General features: G+C 33.6%; 1 protein-coding gene across 3 annotated transcripts in view; it reads left to right on the top strand.

Annotated features, from left to right (window-relative positions):
* Positions 1-20,471, top strand: part of LOC145260539 (serine/threonine-protein kinase D3-like) — a 370,628-nt gene that overhangs the window by 311,005 nt on the left and 39,152 nt on the right. For all 3 annotated transcript variants that reach the window (XM_080118751.1, XM_080118754.1, XM_080118753.1), the window contains exons 14-15: positions 14,439-14,495; positions 16,146-16,250. In XM_080118751.1, coding sequence (XP_079974877.1) covers positions 14,439-14,495; positions 16,146-16,250 — 162 coding nt within the window. The remainder of the gene's footprint in view (positions 1-14,438; positions 14,496-16,145; positions 16,251-20,471) is intronic.

The following is a 20,471-nucleotide window of genomic DNA, read 5'->3' as shown; positions in this document are numbered from 1 at the left end:
GTTCGTCGCTCCCAGCTCACAGGACCATAGATGCAACCCAGCAGGGCTACATTCTTACTTGTCTAGTGGTGGACCCCTCAAGGGTGACCAAACTATCACTGGTCACTGGAAAATATCCTTTTGCTGCTCAGGGCACGCAAAATGTGCATGACCCTAAGTCCGTGTGGCAACATTGTCGATTTCGGCCGTCACTCTGGCTTCGTGCTGTATCCAGTCTGTCTCCTTCATCATCTGGCATCAGGGCATACCTGAAATAAACTGCATCTTCATTCAGGCCGGCAATCGAGAAACAAGGAAAAACTCTGGGACATTTTTATATAACGAAACAAAATTATTCATAAATCATTCTACACTTGTTTATAGTCGAGTTCTTTGATCTAAGCTTCATGATGCAGGTTAAGTTCCTCTAATTAATTTCCCAGCTAAGAACAAGAGCTTTTCAACGTAGCTCTTATGAGGGTTTCGCCCCCCCCCCAGGTGCGGTGAGAGCGATGTGGACGCTTTGATGCCAACCAGTAAAAAGGACTCTAACTCTAAAAAGCCAATCGTTTTTATCAAATCAGAAATTCCCCTTCCACTTTTCTGGAGTTATTCTTTCTTTTCTCTTTCCTTTCTCTCTTTCTCTTCATTCCCTATTAATTTACTCCCCTTCTCTCTTTCTTTTGTCCTGAACCTTCTCCCTCATTAATGACCATATCTCTCCCTAGGTTCTATTTATTTATTTATCTGTCCAATTAACTTATCACTTGGTGGTCTGGTAGTTAAATACAACAGGTGGACCCAAATGACAACATCTCCCAGACCCCAAAGCAGACTTTTTGAACCCAAGTCATTGTACCTGTCTCACTCAATTAGCAGCTAAAATTCATTTTTATCAAATCCAACTAGAAAAACAATCTCTTGTTCCATGAATCCTATTATCAGATTTTATATTTTCTTTTCATTGTGGACAGAAATCTCATAAACATCTGTTTTTCCTTGATCAAGTGTCAGCATGGCCCCCCTAACCATACCTCTTCCTCTCCCATCTTCTCTTCCTCTCCCATCTTCTCTTCCTCTATTTGAAAAGCAAGATCATCTGGTGTCGCCAGGGATCTCGTCATAGAAGCACTTCATCTGACCTTCAAATCCCAAAAGGTCGAGGTGTAGTTCTTTAAAGATAAAGTCAAAATTAATATCCCCTGGAATCTGATTGGTGCTTGTGTGACCAAACTACCTTGCAAGAAGAAAGAAGTGTCAATGTTTATGACTGCTGTAGGTTCGCAAAAAAATGAAAAACCTATGCAAACATTGTTTTAGACATTTCAAAATTGAAATCTAATTTTTATAAATGCATATTTTCATGTCCTTGTTGAATGATAACAATCAATCTCAACAGAACAAATAAGTTGAGTATAAAATTCCCAAGTTTCCAACTACTACAAAAAGTATAAGGAGGGTACAACAGCCAAAACATTAGAAAATAGCACCAACCAAGATGAAAAAAAAAAACATCTGAAACCTAAATAAATCTCTAAAAAATTAAGATAGCTTTGTTCTGCATCAAGACATTTGGAAGCAGGAGAGGATGTCTTTCTTCATTGGAAGCTCTGATCAGCAAATCCCAAAAATGCAGTTAAAATTATCATTTTAGTTGGAATATGATTGGTCCTTGTGTGACCAAACCAGTTCAAAGGAGTTGCTTTTCACAAGAAGAAACAAATATCAATATTTATGATTTCTCTATGTTAAAAAAAATATGCAAAACATAGAAAAAATGCAAACCTTGTTTCTTCAGACCTTCCATAAGTGAAGCCTAATTTTCCATAAATACATATTTCCATGTCATTGTTAAATGAAAGCAATCAATCTCAATGGATCGAATAAAATGGTCAGTATGAAATTCCCAGGTTTCCAACTGCTACAAAAATTACCAGAAGTCAGAGAGTACAATATTGTGAAAATGGCAGCAACCGAAATGTATTGAGAATTGAACCTTCATCCTCTAATTGAATTTTATCTAATACTTTATTTGTTATGTGATGGGTCTTTGTGGACAAATCTAGTATGAATTTTGGAAGTTTTAACTTCTTTTTAGATGTATAATATTACTACTTACCACTACTACTACTGCACATATATAATTGTTCCTTTTTATAAATATGACATTGAATCATTTATATTACATAGAAAAATGCGAGCATGAAAAGTAATATGATTCAGATTAAACTTAGAAAAGTAAAAGGACTTGTTGTTAAAACTGGAAAACAAAAAGATAAAATATTCTAGCAAAAAATATATAAATTTATAACTTAAAATATTGCAGCATTAAGAATTTATATATAATGTTGAATTGAATTTTTAAAAAAATTCTTAATGCTTAAAATGTTGAAAACTTGAGATAAAACGTTAGTGTTGTAAAAGTTGCTATGGTCAATAACCAATCAGAAGAAATCGTCTCTATAGAACATCAATGGTGAAAAAGTTGCTATGATAACCAACAGCCAATCAGAAGAAACTGTACTTCATGTTCCTTACATATTCTGAGAACTTTTGAACACTAGTAATTTTATAAAGTCTGTTTTAATGAACAAAAATTGAAAATTTTTATTTCAAAACATAGCTGAAAAGGTGACCTCTGAACTGGAAAAATTGTTTGAAATTTGATCGCAAAATGAGTGAGTGGTGAAGTTTTAAAGCAGTTCTAAATAAGTAAAACTAACATTTAACCATAAATTCAAACGGTTGTGTTTGAACGATTACTTATTTTTTTATAGTGACCTTTTCTGTTATTTATAATTCATACTTTCCATATTGTATTAAATTATATACTAGGTCTACTTAATAGGTAATCATTACCCAGCATATGTGCTGCTTCTTTGACGTATCTTACATTCTACTGTTCTTCTGTCTATAATTTACTTTGTCCCATAAGTTTCCCTTTTTTTTTCCATAATTATCTTTGTTTTAATGTTAATAAATTTTATGAAAAGAAATTTTTCCTCGATTTGTTAAAAAAAAAAAAAAAAAAATAACCGTTCTCATCATCATTTTAAGTGTAATCTAGTTGAACCATAACTCATTGAAACATCTCCTTTTTCTGACGAAAACGCACTTTAATTTTATCCCTGGCAACACCAGTTTATCTTGTTAGCAGCAATTCTGAACATATAAATGCATTGTGGAAACAGTTTGTCCAAACGAGTTAGAGTTTTCCATTCTGTAACATAATCGAATTTCTTTAATTGGCTATTTAACATTCTGACCATAATTACAAAGAACAAGGAATGTAATTCTATGACTGGAACAGAGTCGGATCAAGTGTTCACTAATCTCATTTTTACTCCTCGGAGTAAAAATTGTCGCTGTGCAGGAATGGTGAGTTTTATTTTAACATTTTCAATGCTGCCATACAATTTTATTTACAGTCTTGCTGTGGAATTTTCTAATTTGTTTACATGGCAACAAGCTTTGTGGGATTACATTTTGTATGCATCTAAGCACTTCTAAAAAGTGTTCTGTCTGTCAGACTGTCCCAATTAAGTTTGAAATAATACTACTCTTCCAGTCGACAAATCTGGGGGAAAAAATTTATCAAACAATAAAAATTAACATTTCTACCAGCCTGTATAGTTTTAAAATCCTGAAACTGTTTCATCTTTTTTTTTTTTTTTTTTTTTTCTAAATAACCTTTTGTCAATACCTCTTTAAAATCCAGTCAAAATCAAATATGTCTGCTAATATTTTTGTTAATCCTTAGGTTTTATAGTTGAGCTGAGAAAAAAATTAAGACATTTGCAACTAAACTTTTATCAAACATTAAAATTTTTATTTTCTACGACACTGTATACCTTTAGCTTTCTGAAACTGTTTTAAAGTTTGTTTTATTTCAAAATAACTTGCAGTATCTGAAACTTTTAGTGGTCAATTGTTTTTCAAGCCGCACAAACATCAAAAACAAATTCTGAAAGAAAAAAAGATCTTAGTTTCAGTTCATTAAAAGTATACAGATCAGTGAATAATTTATTTATTTTTTTTTTTAGTTTCTCAACTTTTAACTGTATGGCAAGATCACAGCATACATATATATATGTTTGCAGATTAGTAAACTGACCAGAGGTAGCAGGATTATAGAGTTCCCGCTCATGATTTTGTCCAAATTAAGATGTTTGACCATCAGTTGCTGTCAGATGTTATTTCTGTTATATCTGTATCGACGTTTTGCTTGGAACTTAATGAACAATCATCATGTTTATATGAATTTTTGAGATGAAGATTTGTATTATTTGAATTATTTGAACTACTGTTCTCATCTTCAGTTATTTTTACAACGTGAAATGTAACCTTTGACCTTGTTCAAGTGTATCTTGTGAAACTTATTCTTTCTGTCAAACTGAAAAATTTGCATTGAATTTTGGACAAAGCCCTGTATTTAGTCGACAGGGATAGCATGCTCATTTCATCAGCCATGATTGATATAAAGTCTTAAATAATTTACTATTTTTCTTGTGTAATCAAATGAAGTAGAAAAATGTAACTTACAACTGAATTTTAGCAAGTCTTTTATTTACTATACCATGGCTTCTTGCACAGTTCTCAACAAAACCATATTCGATGACTGCAAAAAGCGTCAAAGGAACCTGTCAATGGCTTGGGTAGACTATAAAAAGGCATTCGATAGTGTGCCTCACTCCTGGATACTGCAATGTTTGGAGATGTATAATGTCCATGAGAACATAAGGACATTCCTTACAAAACAAATAACCATGTGGCAAACATCAATTGCACTACATCAGATGGAAGGGACAATACAAACTTCAAATCTGTGTCCAGCGAGGTATATTTCAAGGTGATAGTCTGTCACCACTGCTCTTTTGCCTTACTATTGACCCACTCAGCAAACTCCTCAAAAATTGTGACGCTGGGTACAATCTTAGTAAAGGAAGGAAAAAAGTAAAAGAGTAAATCATCTACTTTTTATGGACGATCTCAAACTCTATGTACAGACAGAAAAACAGCTTTTCTCTCTGATAGAAAATGTAAAGACTTTCACAGAGGATGTCTGTATGGAGTTTGGATTTGACAAATGTGCCAAATGCACAATAAAAAAAGGAAAAAAGACGACATCTGAAAATATTCGGTTCAATGATGGGTTTATTGAAGATCTAGGAGAGGATGCCACATATAAGTACCTCGGTATAGAGGAGAATGTAACTGTGGAGCATGAAAAAATTAGACATAAGGTGGAACAAGAATACACATCACGCCTTAAAAAGATCCTCAAATCTGAATTAAGCCCCAAAAACAAAATAACAGCCATAAATCAACTTGCAATCCCTGTCATCACATATGGGTTTGGTATTATTGACTGGCCTCAATACAATATCAATAGGTTAGATACAAAGACCAGGAAACTCCTAACCTTACATAAAATAATATATCGAAACCAATGTATGGACAGGATATACCTATCACGGAAAGAGGGTGGCCTTGGTCTCACTGAAATAAACCATGCATATCGAGCCACCATAGTAAGCATGGGGAAGTATATTAAAAGCTCAACAGATATGTCAATAGAAATAGTGAAGGACCACCATGAATGCCTACCCCAACAAACCTCAATCACAAAGCTTGCTGAAAACTTTGGGGGTGTCATACTGGAAAATACTGCCGAGGTATATGATGAACCAGCAACACAGATTGCAAGAAAAAAGAGAAAGAAATACACCGAAATCGAAATAGACACAAAAAAACAAGGATGGGAACAACATAAAAGAGCAGGAAAGTTCCTAGAGAAGCTTAAACAGGAATATATAGACAAAGATACTTCACTCCAATGGCTCAAGAGCGGGAGACTTCCATTTGATGAGGAAAGACTCATTGTAGCCAATCAAGATCAGGGCTTACTCACAAATGGATTAAAAAAAAATGGTGGGCCTACAAGCAAATGGCCAATGCCGGTTTTGCCACTCAACAATTGAGAGCCCAAGCCACCTAATGTCTGCATGTCCAATCTTATTGGCAGATGGCCTTTACACTGCCCGTCACAACAAAGTATGTAAATACCTCCATTGGAAGATCTGTGGAGAGATGCCACTTGACAGAGCAATGAACATCTGGGAACATGAACCACCACCGATAACATCAAACGGAAAAGTGATCGTGTTCTATGACAAAGACATACAGGCGGGCAGATACAAAAACGACAAAGCTATCAAACCAGATATTGTAATATGGAACAAGCCCGAAAGAACTGCGCTCATTATCGATGTCACAGTCCCAAATGATTTTGGCCTTAATAGAGCTGAACGGGAAAAGATAGCAAAATATCAGGACCTAAAAAATGATCTAAAAACAACATAGTCTCTGAAAGAAATAAACATTATACCGGTTGTGATAGGAGCAAAAAAGAACCTTCAGAAATACTTAGAAGCAATCCCTGGAAGACCAAGAGATACAAATAGCAGCCATAAAGGGAACATCATCTATTCTTAAAAGAGCCCTCGGATATAAATTTGAATCATAACAGAATCAATTGTTAGCTCCAGGAGGGAGCTCCTTGATATCTTAAAACTTACTGAAGTTAAATTAAAAAAAAAAAGGGGACTTGTGGTGTGGTTGTGCCACAAAATGTTATGTGAATAACACTCTAGATAAAAATAGCAGTCCAAATAACGTAGAAAAATATGCGAAACCATTATTTCATTTTTATTATCATCTTCATCAGTGCTATACATGTTTCCACTACATGCATTGTATGTGTGTTTGCTAAAATTAAAAAAATTTTACCTAATAATTTACCACCATTCGCACTGACTGGGTTTTAGTGCTCCACTTTTTACAGAATTTTTAGATTTTTTTTTTTTTTTCAAGGCTAATTTTTGTCAAAATGCTAGAGCTTTACATTCTTATTTTTCCATTATTTGACACGATTTTATTTCTTTTTCCTCTATCTGCTTCATCTCATCTTGCTTTTGTCATTTCTCTTTTTCCCTTCTGGAAATGTTGCATTTGCTATGCTTCAAATCATGATGTGCATAGGTATGGTAGATTTGTTTAATCAAAGAATAACTTCCTGTCTTCTTTCTCTATACGTGCAGTTATGGTCTTAATTTTGAAATTATAAACCAAGAATTTTTTTTTTGATAATTTAACTTTCAATATTTTAATCGTTAACAGATTTTTTTTTTTTTTTGACCAAACATTTTTAATGTTTAACATTTTTATTAAAAATAAAAGCATCTTTTGACAAAGAAAATGAACTTTGAACATTCCTTTTACACAAACTAATTTTAATGGAATTTAACAACCAAAAATAAACATAAAACATAACGGTCAATACTTGCGGTATGAAAAAAGTATTGTAGATTAACATCCTTCACTAAATCACCCCACAACATAGATTCAACTTTTTTAGCCGATTGTGTGAATACCCTGAAAAACTGATATGAAAACCTTTTGGTATTCTTTACCATTTTTTTTTTTAATGATTATTTTGTGTTATCCACTTAGGCATCACTCATTGCCTCCTCCTCTTCAAATTTATGTAAAATTTATTTTATTTTTTTTACATTGAAAGAGTTTTATGTTTATCACCAGAGAGTAAACAATGCTCGTTTTTAATAGAGAAAAAAAAAATCAAATTGTTTTGATTAGCAGCAAAGTGTAATATCTGTTTTGATACTACACAATCTTTTCTGTCAGTGAAGCGAAATTCTTTTAGACTGAAGCAATTTTTTTTTTTTTTTTTTTTTTTTCGTTTTTGGAACTGGATTTTCTCCCTATTAAAAAGCTGCCTTGTGTTTAATTCTGACCTCAAATAAGAAGTGCATGATTAATCATATCTTAGATATATAAGTAAACATAAAAACCAAACGTATCTGCAATAACTTTATTTCATTGTATTTTTTTTACTTTTTACTTTCAGACACTATTTCTGCCAGATTGTTTAAAAGTAATAGAATATTGTCAAGAAATAATTGAGGGTCATTCTGAAAGTAATGCCTCCTATTTTTTATTCCACCCAAATGAATCAAAGGAGATTGCAAATTGCATTATTATGATGACTGAACTTATGCATTCATAACCTGAAAGTTTCATCTGTTACGGATATTGATGGTATGAAACATTGAGAATGGTGATCAAAAGGTCACTCATTTTAGTGGGACTATTCCTGTTTTTGTAGTTTTTTCAATTATTTTGGTTAAAAAAATAGGAAGCTTTACTTTTTGAATGACCCTCATAGTTTGTTTGAAAATATTAGACTTGGTATCTGAGCTGATTAAGACTATGTTCAAGTTATTCGACATCATACATGAGTTGATAACATTTAATGAAAAAACAGTGATTAGCATTGAATAATTCAGGTTAAATAAAAACATTGACTTTTCTGAATTTTTTAGATGAGGACTAGTTATTTTTATTATTTGGATTCATCAGACTACTGTTCTCACCTTGAGTGTAAACGTTATGAAAATGACATTCAAGATGAAAACAGTAGTCCGGTGAATCCAAATAATATGAATAGCATTGAATGATGCAGGTCAAATATAAACATTCATTATGCGATTTTCCAATATTACAACCTTTGTAATAATAATAATAAAAAAAAACTATAGCCAATTTAATGTGATCAAATGATTTGCAAACTGATCTGAAGCTAAAAGGCCGGATCACATACTTAGTCTCTGCATTAGCTGTTTCATCTTTTATATCTAAACAAATCTAAGACTAAGAATTTATTCATGGAACAGTTAAAGTAATAACAGACAGGGCAAAACAAAATAACACATTGAGAGATGCTTTATTTTGACAGTTACACAAACCATTTTGATAATGTTTTAGTTCAGATAATTTTGCATAGAATTTGAAGATTTAGACAATATAATTCAAATCCATTCTTTATTGAGGAATTCAATGCAATCATTTTTGTTTTTATTGGATAGGTTTTGAGAAATCAATAAATATTGATTTTTGTATTTGTTCAATTTTTCCATTAAAAAAAGTGTAATTTCTGTTGCAATTTAGAGATGAAAATGTTTTTTATTTTGATTATTCAAACTACTGTTCTCATCTCGAAGTTTATTCTCACAACGTTTTTTGCCGATATAACTTACGACTTTCTTCAGGTGCATCTCCTCAAACTAATTTGTACAAAATTTCGAACAGAATCTTTATTTTATCCAAGGAAAGTAGACGTTCTCATTCAGTCAATCATAGCTTCAATAATGATATTCTTAATGTCGCTTTTATCGGCAATTTTACTTTCACAAAACTGATTAGTCGGATATCATCTAAAAAGATGAGAATAATTGAATAATTGAATAACTAATTCGCATTCATTTTTTGTGGTATTTGGACTATCATCCTCATCTTGATTGTTTTTTTTCTTCACAACATTTCGGCCAATGTAACCTCCGACCATCTGAAGAGGGTCAGAGGTTATTGGTGAATAGTGAAAAATGTTTGGTTTTTTTGCTTTCCCAACGAACATAGCCGTTAGAAATTAAAACACAAATAGTGCCAAGTGTATTTCTTTCTTTTTTTTTTTTTTTTTTTTTAATTACTCCGGGTCCATTCTGGTTTTGATGAATGTATATTTTTTGAGATAATTAGCAATCATCATCTCAAAAATATACAGTCATCATAATCTTCATTTGTTTAAAAAATTTAGATACTGAAAGAATACAGTAGGTTTTAACTTAAAAACAAAAGCTTTGAAAAAAATCTTTTACTATTAACCTCCATTGCTTTTTCTCTCTCATATTAGAACAAAGATGATCGAGAATGTATTTTCATTGTCGTGTTGAGAGCTAAGGTTGAACATTAACTACTGGTATATATATATATATATATATATATATATATATATATATATATATACTTTTTAAAATATAATTATCCACTGACACGTGTTTCGTCGTCTATGACTCCTCAGAGTGGCTGAATCTAGCGAGATTCGAAATCAGGACCCTGCGGTAAGGAACCTCAACCCTTTACCCGTGCGTCCATTTCGCTCGACTCTCTGGATGTATCACGATTTATTTAGATGTTATTTGTTTTTGCAATATGTTTTGAATGAATTCAAATATTTACAAAAGTGCATTTTTACCTAAATACGAGTTGGGAATAATTTTCCCTTTATATTATATATTTGAAGATTTTGGTTTAAACATAATCAAATAAAAAAGACAAAAGAATCGTTTTGGCATTGGAAAATAGGCTTCATTTTTCCCCATTTTGATACACCCAAATCTTCTGATTTTTCCGATTAATCGTCCCAACACTAATATATATATATGTGTGTGTGTGTGTGTGTGTGCTGGACATTTAGATGAGGAAAACAATCAGTAGTTTATTATGAACAAAACTCTCATAAAAACTTGTTTCTAGCTTTATTGTTATTGCTGGTTTTGTATTAGTGTATTCTGTGATAATCTTGGAGACACCTCTCCATGGGATTAACGGACTATCTGATGACGTCACTTCCTCAGGTAGTTGAACATTTCTATAACGTTCCATATTGTACTTTGGGAAAAAGCAAAACTGTCGTCCCTGTGTTCCGTTCTATGGAATATTTTTAACAATAGCTTTTCTCGTCTCTGTTGTTGAAGTAGCATTCTCTCTTCCAACGCTTGTTGCCTCTATTGAAATTGTAACTGGAGCTGTTTATCACGTTCTTTTAAATTTTCCTCAGCCTTCTGCTGATGGTCCATCTGGGCCTTGATTAGCTGTATTAATACTGTTTTAATCTCCATCTTGTAATGGCTTTTTTTCCAAGCACACAAAAAGAAATTTATTTTTGTTTTTGACTGAACAAGAGAGATAAAATAATAATAATAATAATAATAAAAATATCCTTTCCTTGAGTGTGTACGTATGAGGAGGGAGCAATGTATCCTTCGCTTCTTGATAAAAAAAACCTTAGAGATAACCCAATATGAGGGTGGACAAAAAAAAATTTTTTACTTGTGAAACAAAAACAAACAAAAAAATATACTGTGATACCATACAGTTGCAAAAGAATAAAAATAATTGTGGAATTGTCTGGAAGTTAACCAAAATGGCTGTTTTTTTTGTGTGTGTTGGATGGGACATTTGATGCTTTCTATTGGAGATATGAGGATCTATTCACCGTGGAGCAATGCTAAGAAAGTTCGCCTACTTTTGAGGAAATTAGGGACCACAAAACATAGCAAGTTTGTGGATTATATTCTCCCCAGGAAGACGAGTGAATTGGAATTTTCTGAAGCGTCAAACTTTTATCTGAACTGTTCAGCCCGAATTCTACACTCTTTCATAGAAGATGGAAGTGCTTGAACCTGCAAAAAAGCAATGACGACGATTACCTGACCTTCACGTCTGTGATAAATAAACACTGTGATGATTTCCGTCTATCTGATTTATTGGCAGATGACTTCAAGTGTTTAATTTTTGTGCAGGGTCTAGTCGCATCCAAAAACACTGAAATTAGACAACACGTTCTCTCTAGACTTGAGAGCGAGCAGGGCCTCACCCTCCAAAAGTTGGCTGAGGATTGTCAACGAGTAGTCCGCGTAAGGAACAACTCGAGACCCGTCGAGGAGTCAGGCACAACATTCATTAGGACAGCCTTCAGACTGGAAAAATACTCACCCTGAAAAAGCAAAGCTGGAAGAAAGAAAACTCAGGCTACACCTAATAAGTACCACCCAGTCACAAGACCCGGATCCCCTACAAGCCTGTGCTATCGCTGTGGCGGGAAACATTGGTCGAGTCAATTTTTTTTTAAATATAAGTATTGCAATGAATTTGACAGGAAGGGCCACAAAGCAATTCAGTGCAGGAAAAAGGACAATAACAGCGTCCGACAGACTAGATTCGAATTGGATTCAGAGAAGAACTGACGCAAATATGTCACAGTTGACATCACAAATAAAACTGTTCATCTAGAATTGGACTCCAGATCAGACCTGTCCATCATTAATCTTAAGATGTGGAAAAGGCTAAGGAAACCAACCATGCGGAAGACGAATAAATCAGCTCGAGGTGTAACAGTCGATAAAGTGAAATTTGAGGGAGAGCTCACACTCCCCATGACCTTAAATGGTGTTACTAAAAAAGTGAAAGTGTATGTACATAGGACATCCGAAAATCTGTTCTGTACTGATTGGATGGAGCGATTCAAATTGTGGGACCAACCTATGAATAAATTCTGTCATAGGGTAAAAGACTCGTCTATGGAAATGCTACAACTGAAGGACGAGTTAAGAAAAATTTCCAGAAGTATTGTCACCAGGACTAGGAAAATGTACAAAGGCTATAGCAAGATTCGAACTAAAAGAAACCACTCTGCACGTTTTCAAGAAGAAACGAAATGTCCCATTTGCAGCAACAGAGAAATCGAAAAAGGAAGCTTCAACAGAATTTGCCAAAGGAGGCAAAAAAACTGAAACTGCAAAGCCGGAAGCTAAAAAACCCAGCGCCAAAAGAATTCCCCAAGCCAATTGTTGAAGTGCTTCATCTCTTGGGGTCCCTTGAGCCTTCTTAGTTTGCTATCTAAGAAGGCTCAAGGGACCCCAACAGATGAAGCACTTCAACAATTTCTACACGTGTATAGGATTACACCCAACCCGAACACACCAACAGCAGTCTCACCTGCAAAAACGATGTTTGTGCGGAAAGTGAGATTCATTTTTGACAAGCTCTTACCCAAACAGTCAAGGCCACTAGTGACCACTTGTGTATCCAGTAAATGTTTCAGATCAGGTGAGTGTTTTTCAAAAGTTATAAAAACAACACCTCATTCTGGGAGGTGGGTATAATTACTAAGAGTCAGTGACATGGTATAAGGACCAACATATACCCACAAACATCACCAGAACCAACTAAGATGTTGAGGAATGGTATTGCTCAACCTGCTTTTGCCTGTAATATATGTGAATAAATGTTCGTTCCTAAAAGTCCTGTATTCCTTCATTTTATTACCATTCAACCCATAACAGATAATATTAAAAAAAAAGTGTGGTGAGGGTATAGAGCAATCCATAACAATAAAAGTCTGATTTTCATATGTAAACTGAGTCAGTGTCCAGGAGAGGTGGGGTGGGGGTATAGGTTATTTAGTTCATCTGTAACTATGAAAGTCTGATTTTTTTCTAAACGTTTGTAGAAGTGTGTCACCTAGCAATGCATAACACAGTAATTGGATGACACTTACTTTTTATTCTGTATTCATTCAATAACACAACAAATATTTTAAGTCTTGTGATTTTTCCTGACTTCTCCCAGCCACACCATTCCTTAATTACAGACATTAGCAAATAATGGAATTGTCTACAGCAATGAATTCATAAATTGGCTTAAATTCCAAATCCTATCTTTCACACATATTTTTGGTGTTTGTAATGTTCTTTGGTAATATTTGCATCTTTTTCTTTTTTTTAATATCCCTCAATATTGGGTTTTGAATTTGATGTGTGGCTTCAGGTTGCTCTGGAGAAAATCAGAAGTTACAACTTCTAAAATAATAAAGATGGGAAAACCAAATTTGTATGATGGAAGAGATGAACAGATGATGGTTGCTGAGCAGTTTGAAGTAGATTCAAGGGTCGTTCAATAAGTAAATACTCTCATAGCAGCAGAACAACGAAACTTGACAATTATTGTCTTTCTCTACATAGGAACCACCCACAGTTACAGATTTCTCCTATTATTTAATGCAGCTTGGAAGACTGTTTGTTCAGAACACTCTAGGTTGGTTCTCCAACCATGACTTGACTTTGGAAATTAAGGCTGCATCATCTGGGAAACGCTTTCTTTCTAAAATCCACTGGGAAGAAGTGAAAGAGGGTGCAAGGTTAGGAGCATAGGGGGATGTGTATCCTTTCACATACAAAAACTAGTTTTTGTATGTGAAAGGATGCACATCCCCTTATGCACTAAGCAGGTTCCATTTCACACTTGACAGTTCAAACACCTATAACCCAAAAATGACAATTAGTTAAGAACTGTAATTTGTCACATAACTCAGAGATATTAATCATTGAACATGCAAAATTTCAGCTAAATCATACAACTGGAACTGTCAGGGACACTATTTATTGAACATCTCTCATAGACAGTTGCCATTGGGTAATCAGAGGTAAATAGATAGAAATTGTTATACAGTCCAAGATTGTCATTGTATAATCCAAGATGTGGATGATTGAAACAAGACCTCATTTGAAAAAAAAAATTTTTTAAAGTAAAATATTAGAAAAAAATGTCAAATCTTAAAAAAAATTTTTTTTTTTTTTAAAGTTGCAATGAAACAATATTTTTTTTCATTTGCATAATTTTCATTTGCATAATTTATTCAGTTTAATCTTGAATAAATCCTATAATTTATGCATTGTTATTTTATAAAAAAATTTTGTCATAATTTTTTATTCTTACTGATTGCATTTTTCATTAATCTTTTTCTACGTTTTTCTTTGTAGACCTTGCAACACCCAGGCGTCGTTAATCTGGAGCAAATGTTTGAGACTCCTGAAAGGGTAGGTTAAACATCAGATGGTTTCGTTCTGATCTGTATTTGTCTTCTTCCCATTAAGGCCTAATAGGGAGAGGAAAGGTGTGGTAAAAATAGCAAATTTTCACAGTCCCCACCTTTTCTATGAGTTTGCTTTGTTTTTGCCTCTTAAGCAAATCAAAGTTTTGCAAAGAACCCACAAAGATCATGGTTGAGGTCTTTCATCTGCAAGTTCTCTAGCTGTTTGTTAATCTGCAGGATTGAAAATTTTTACCCTTGACACAGAACAGCAAGGCTCGGTGATTGCATGCAAAGTTGAAAGGTTTAGTATCGAACACACAAAGAAATGATGTAGAAGCAACATTGCCACTTTTATACCATTGATTTGTGGTTCCACACCTAACATGTCATTTCTTGCTACACACAGAGGAGGAGACAACCATAGGATGGTGTATCCTGATGCAGATTCCTGGATTTTTTTTTTTTTTTTTGAGTTACAGCCATAATTATTAGTCCAAGGTGGTATACATTGCCACCACTTTTAACAGTTAACTTTAGGAGTGATAAATCTATTTGAGATAAAAAAAAAAAAACAATAAAAACTTGTTTTATGACATTTAAAATATTAAAGCAGAATTTTTAAAAACAACCACTCATCTCTATAAGACACTGTCAATCAATGTCTGTCATGCCTAGGTTTGAAATGGCTCTTTTGTTGGTCTGTCACGCATATTCATGCTAATTGAATACATTTAAGAATGAATCCATTCCTGTTTTTGTTTACAATCTTTTGGCCAAGATCAAAGTGTAGTATCTGTTCTTCAGATGCGGCACTTCCATTTCTCGTTCTTTCAGTGGAGGAGAAATCCTTCACGACTGAGACCATTTTTATTTTTGTACCTTTTCTCCACGTTAAAAAACGACCCTGGTGTCTAACTCTGTCTTGTGGGGAGGCATAGTAAATAGGTACAATGAAGTGAATTTGCTTAAATATCACTTGCACAAATCCTTTATTGATCTTCCCTTCACTCCATGTCATCTTTTTCATTGCAGTTCATTTGATAAAAAGGAAGCAATTAGTATGCTTCCAATCCAATTATCTTTGAAAAATTATTTTGAATAAGCAAACACCATCTTCATTTGTATCATGTCAATCTCATCAAACATCACGAAGAACATTAACATTTTTTGAGCTGAATTTTTTACTATTTTATATTTTCATCATTTACAGATCAAATTGCTTGTAGAATGATCAGCAAAAGATATGACACTCCTATGTCATCTACTGATCAGATAAAACCAAACTGCATCTTATCTCTGCTTATCTGACTTGCTGTTCAATTATTCTCTCAATCACTTTCAGAGTCTAATCCATTCAATTTTTAAGCTTCTGGAATTACTTTTATCTAGAACATCTTCTTTATCCTTGTAATGGTTCACAATTGTACTCTCGCCACAACCCGAGAAGGAGTTTGTAAAAAAAAAAAAAACAACAACAAAAAAACAAGAATTATAACTGTATGTCTTGATGGATCCTTAAAATGCTTAAATATTTGATCTATAGCTGTAGGATGTGTATTTGATCTATAGCTGTAGGATGTGTATTTGATCTATAGCTGTAGGATGTGTATTTGATCTTTGAAATGCCTAATTATTTGCTAATTGACTTTTGCAGATATTTGTTGTGATGGAGAAACTTCAGGGTGACATGCTTGATATGATACTCTCCATCCCTCGAGGAAGACTTGTTGAAAGAGTTGCAAAATATCTGATATCACAGGTAAGTTTGATTTTTTTATATCATTCATTGCTTGTTTATTGCTTGTTCATTGCTTGTTCATTGCTTCTAATCTCCCAATAATCTTGTCTAGCATTAACAATATGTTTTAAAATAAACCTAAGATGCTCGGCTGTTTTCACGCATCTGTTGTATATAGTTGATTACTCCCTCCTCCCACTCTCTAGTATCTATCATCTATTGTCTCGTGAAAAGCAAAGAATTTATTTGTAAAAAAAAAAAATGATTACCCTAGTTACCCTCTGCCATCTTTTCGGTTGGATACCATAAAGTTCCAGAGTTTCTTTTTTCAATACAATTTCTCTATACTTATAACCCGATTTGTGCATTCTAGAAATTATTTATGAAGATAAAAATTTCCGACATAAGTTTATTTTTAGTAATTATTTAAATCATTTCAAGTGAAACTAATGCAAATACAACATCAAGTGTATGTCTGTTTGGTTTAGACTGGGAGAGTATTCAGGAGAGCTGGAAAAATGCACACAATCCTTAAGTATATGGATCTCGTATCAATATCATAGTAATCATGTGGAGGAGTTTGAATGATCAAATTCATAGCACGTTTCAGTCACTCCTACCATGACTGAAGACACCTACAAGGTTGCAAAATGTTAGGTTTATTGAGTTGCACACTGCTTTCATATTATTACATTATAGTTGGTCATAATTGATCAACCATAAAGTTGAACATAAATCATATGAAAACTATGATAATCTATTGATGGTCTTCATTGTTTAAAATTATTTCCACAAAATGTGCTCGGATAAACTTATTGTTGCACTTGTATCCCATCAATGTAAATAATCCCCCTCCAATTCACCTGAGTAGCAACAAAATCCCACCCCTTCACTGTAGATGTCCCTATATTCTGGAAGATTTTCTGCTCTAATCACTCTTTTCCTTGGACCACCTGCCTTTGGAATTCCCTCCCTATTCCTTTGACCGTACCACCATGCAAAAATTGTCCAATTTTTCATTCTTCCTGTAAATATGGACCACACCAGGGTAGCGTGTTACAATTTAGTGGCTTTAAAAAATATATTGTATTAAGCATAAATATTTAGATATTACAATCCACTTAGCTCATATTACTTATCTTGATTGCTTCTACCAAATCAAAAGGACTCTGTCGGTAAGGCATCAAAATACATCAATTGCCCCCTTTTTGGCTATGGGTGGCAACCTGTGATAAGCAAATGGTCAAATGTTTAGTTTACATTTTTTTTTTTTTTTTTTTTTTTTTCTTTCTCAAACTGGACATTGTTTACGTCTTAGAAACTTCTTCATAATCAAAAACTGTCAAGACTGAACAAATAGATTTGAATTGCAGCACTGATTCCATAAGCTGTGAATGTATCGATTAGACCAATCATGCACACCCCCACTCCTTTATTTGTGTTTAAATTCAAAGCAAATCTTACAATTCTAGTTTTTTCTTTTTCTAATGAAAACCAAATATTGCTTTTGCCTAAGCTGCTTCTTCATCAGCAATTGCCATTGCAAAATCACAAGATTTTTTATTTTTTGTTTAATAGAAACCAATTTCGTGTTAATGAGAAAAAAATCAACTGTTAATTGAAATTTTAACTTTGTTCATTCCTTGCAGCTAAATTCAGAATGTACAAAATTTCAGAAAGAAAAAAAACAGAAGGGAATTATTTTGCTGTGATAAAATACTTTTTCAAACATAAAACAATTAAGCACTTTTCCTTTCTATTGAATTATATCCCCCACCCAAATAAAGATTATCCCAATTTCAGTTGGAAGAAATCAGAAAAACAAACATGTAAATGAATTAGTTGTGCTTATAAAATGGAAATCTTTAAATTTCTATGAATTTGAAGCAACAAAATATGGAATTGATAGTTTTATAGATATCAAGAAATATAATTTGAAATGATGTAAAAATTAAAATTTATACATTTTTTAACACAACTTTATTTCTGCACATATCTTAACAATTTCCAAACTTAACTAATAAAATAAACATTTTTAGGCAAAATTTGTCTTTATTCATCAACATAGTCTTGATCTAAGGTGTTATACTTTTCTAACATTTCTAGAACAGCTTGTCTTTTGCCTTAAAATAAGCCCAAGTTTCCAATATCTCTTTTTCATTTGACCCAAATCTCTTTTTCTAGAGCATTCTTTTGAAATCTTATCTAGTAAAACAATTTTATGTGCAATTTGTATACTTTTCTCATTGCTGTGATTTTTTTGCATAGTGCATTGTGTTGGTGATATTTCTATTTTCTTCATTTGTGACCATTTTATTTGGAGTTTTCTGCCTTAAAATGCACCAATAATGTTATATAAGATTCGTTATTGATCATTCTTAAGGTAATCAATGAACAAAATATGTTGCACATTCCAAAAATCTTACCTGATGACATTTGCATCTTCTGCTATCCATTCAGCTGAATGCTTATTAAATCAATTTTTCATATAGCATACAATGTTGATAAAAAATCTCCTTTTTGTTGCAGTGAAACGATTGAAAGCAACACTCTGAATGGTTGACACATTGGTTTTCATCCAATGAGAATATCTTACAAGTCCAATGAGTTTTCAGAGTGTGAAAATCTAACGTCTAATTCCTACTCATAGAACTCCAAAATAATTATAAAATTTTCCACTATTCAGATGTTTGTCAATTATTTGGAGATTGAAAAATTTGACTCTGTCTATTATTACAAATTTAACTCCTTCCTTTAGATGGCTGCTTAAATTATTTAACTGGGCTAGGCATTATAAGAGATGGTGAAAAACTATGGGTCCTTTAAGTAACTCTAGGTTCCTTCAATAAGTTTCCAGATTTTTTTTTCGTATGGGTATTTTTATTGATAGTACATACATGTTTAGTCCACTTTGAAGTAATCTTCTCTGGCTGCAATGCACTTGTATCGTTCCTATAACTTCTGGAAGTCTTCTTGTATAAGTGTGTCGATGACCCGCATCACAGACTCTATCATCTCATCAATTGTCTCGTAATAACAACCTCTAAGGTTTTCCTTGAGTTAGGGAATAACTAAAAGACAGAACAAGGTCTGAACTAAAGGGAGGGTGAGGAACTGTCTTGATGTCCATCTTGGTCAAATTGTCTGTGACAAGGATGGATTTGTGGACTGGTGCATTGTCCTGGTGGAAATGCCACTGATCCGATTTGAAGAGTGCTGGCCTCTTCCAACAATCTCTTCCTCTTCCCCCTTAAATCCCCAACATAGTATTCCTTGTTGATTGTCCATCCAGTGGGAACCCAGTGCATGTAGATCATGTCTAAGCTGTCAAAAAAAGATCATCAGTTTCTGGATGGATTTGCTCTCTGACCTTCTTGGGTCTGGGGGAGCCAGCATGCTTCCATTGGGAATTCTGTCTCTGGGTCATAGCAGTAGATTCAGTTTTTATCGCAGGTCACTATAGCATAGAAAATTGATCAGGTCAACCATCTCTCTGCTGTCATGACAACGTCTTTCTGATCTTCTCTAAGTCTCCTTGGGACAAACTTTGTACAAATCTTCTGCATCTTCAGTCCCTCATGAATAATTGTATGTACAGTTCCCACACTGACATCAAAGTGTTCACTTATCGTCTCTATAGACACACGACAGTCCTTATCCATGAAATTCTTTATTTGGCCAATTAACTGGTGTTCTGAGTTCCTTACTTCTCCCACACCTCGTCATTCCTCACAGACTTCCTTGAATCTCTTATGCCACTCAAAAACTGATGCTCAATTCATGCAAGATGGTCTGAAGCATTCCGTACATTTTTGTGGCATTTGTTCCAAAACAGAATTTTATTGCATATCGTTCTTCTAAAGTGTTCTCACGTCCAGATTGCATTTTTGAAATTCACCAGCTGTGACAATCGGGCTTTAGTAGAGTGTATTCCAATTTCTGCTGCACCTGTTCATTTGAACCTGAAATCACAAAAATTGGTCAGCCATCTCATAGTATGTATAGCAATAACATAGTGAATTTTCAAGAGTCTTTGACAATGTTAAATGTCTATACAAAAAGTCTGGAAACTTATTGAAGGCACTTGTAACTACTTTAACATAAATAGATGCTTGTAGGAAGGATATCATTATCAGTGTAACTTGGTGAAGGACAGTGTCCTCAAGATCCCGTTGCTTATCATAGCTTGACTATCAACATTTTGAAATCTGTTGCTATCACCAGGGTTGCGGAGTCGGAGGG

The sequence above is a fragment of the Euprymna scolopes genome, chromosome 36 (genome assembly GCF_053919585.1).
Source record: "Euprymna scolopes isolate OS-2025 chromosome 36, ASM5391958v1, whole genome shotgun sequence".
NCBI classification, from domain to species: domain Eukaryota; kingdom Metazoa; phylum Mollusca; class Cephalopoda; order Sepiida; family Sepiolidae; genus Euprymna; species Euprymna scolopes.
Note: the sequence above shows the minus strand (reverse complement) of the source record. Positions and strands in the feature narration are given on the sequence as shown.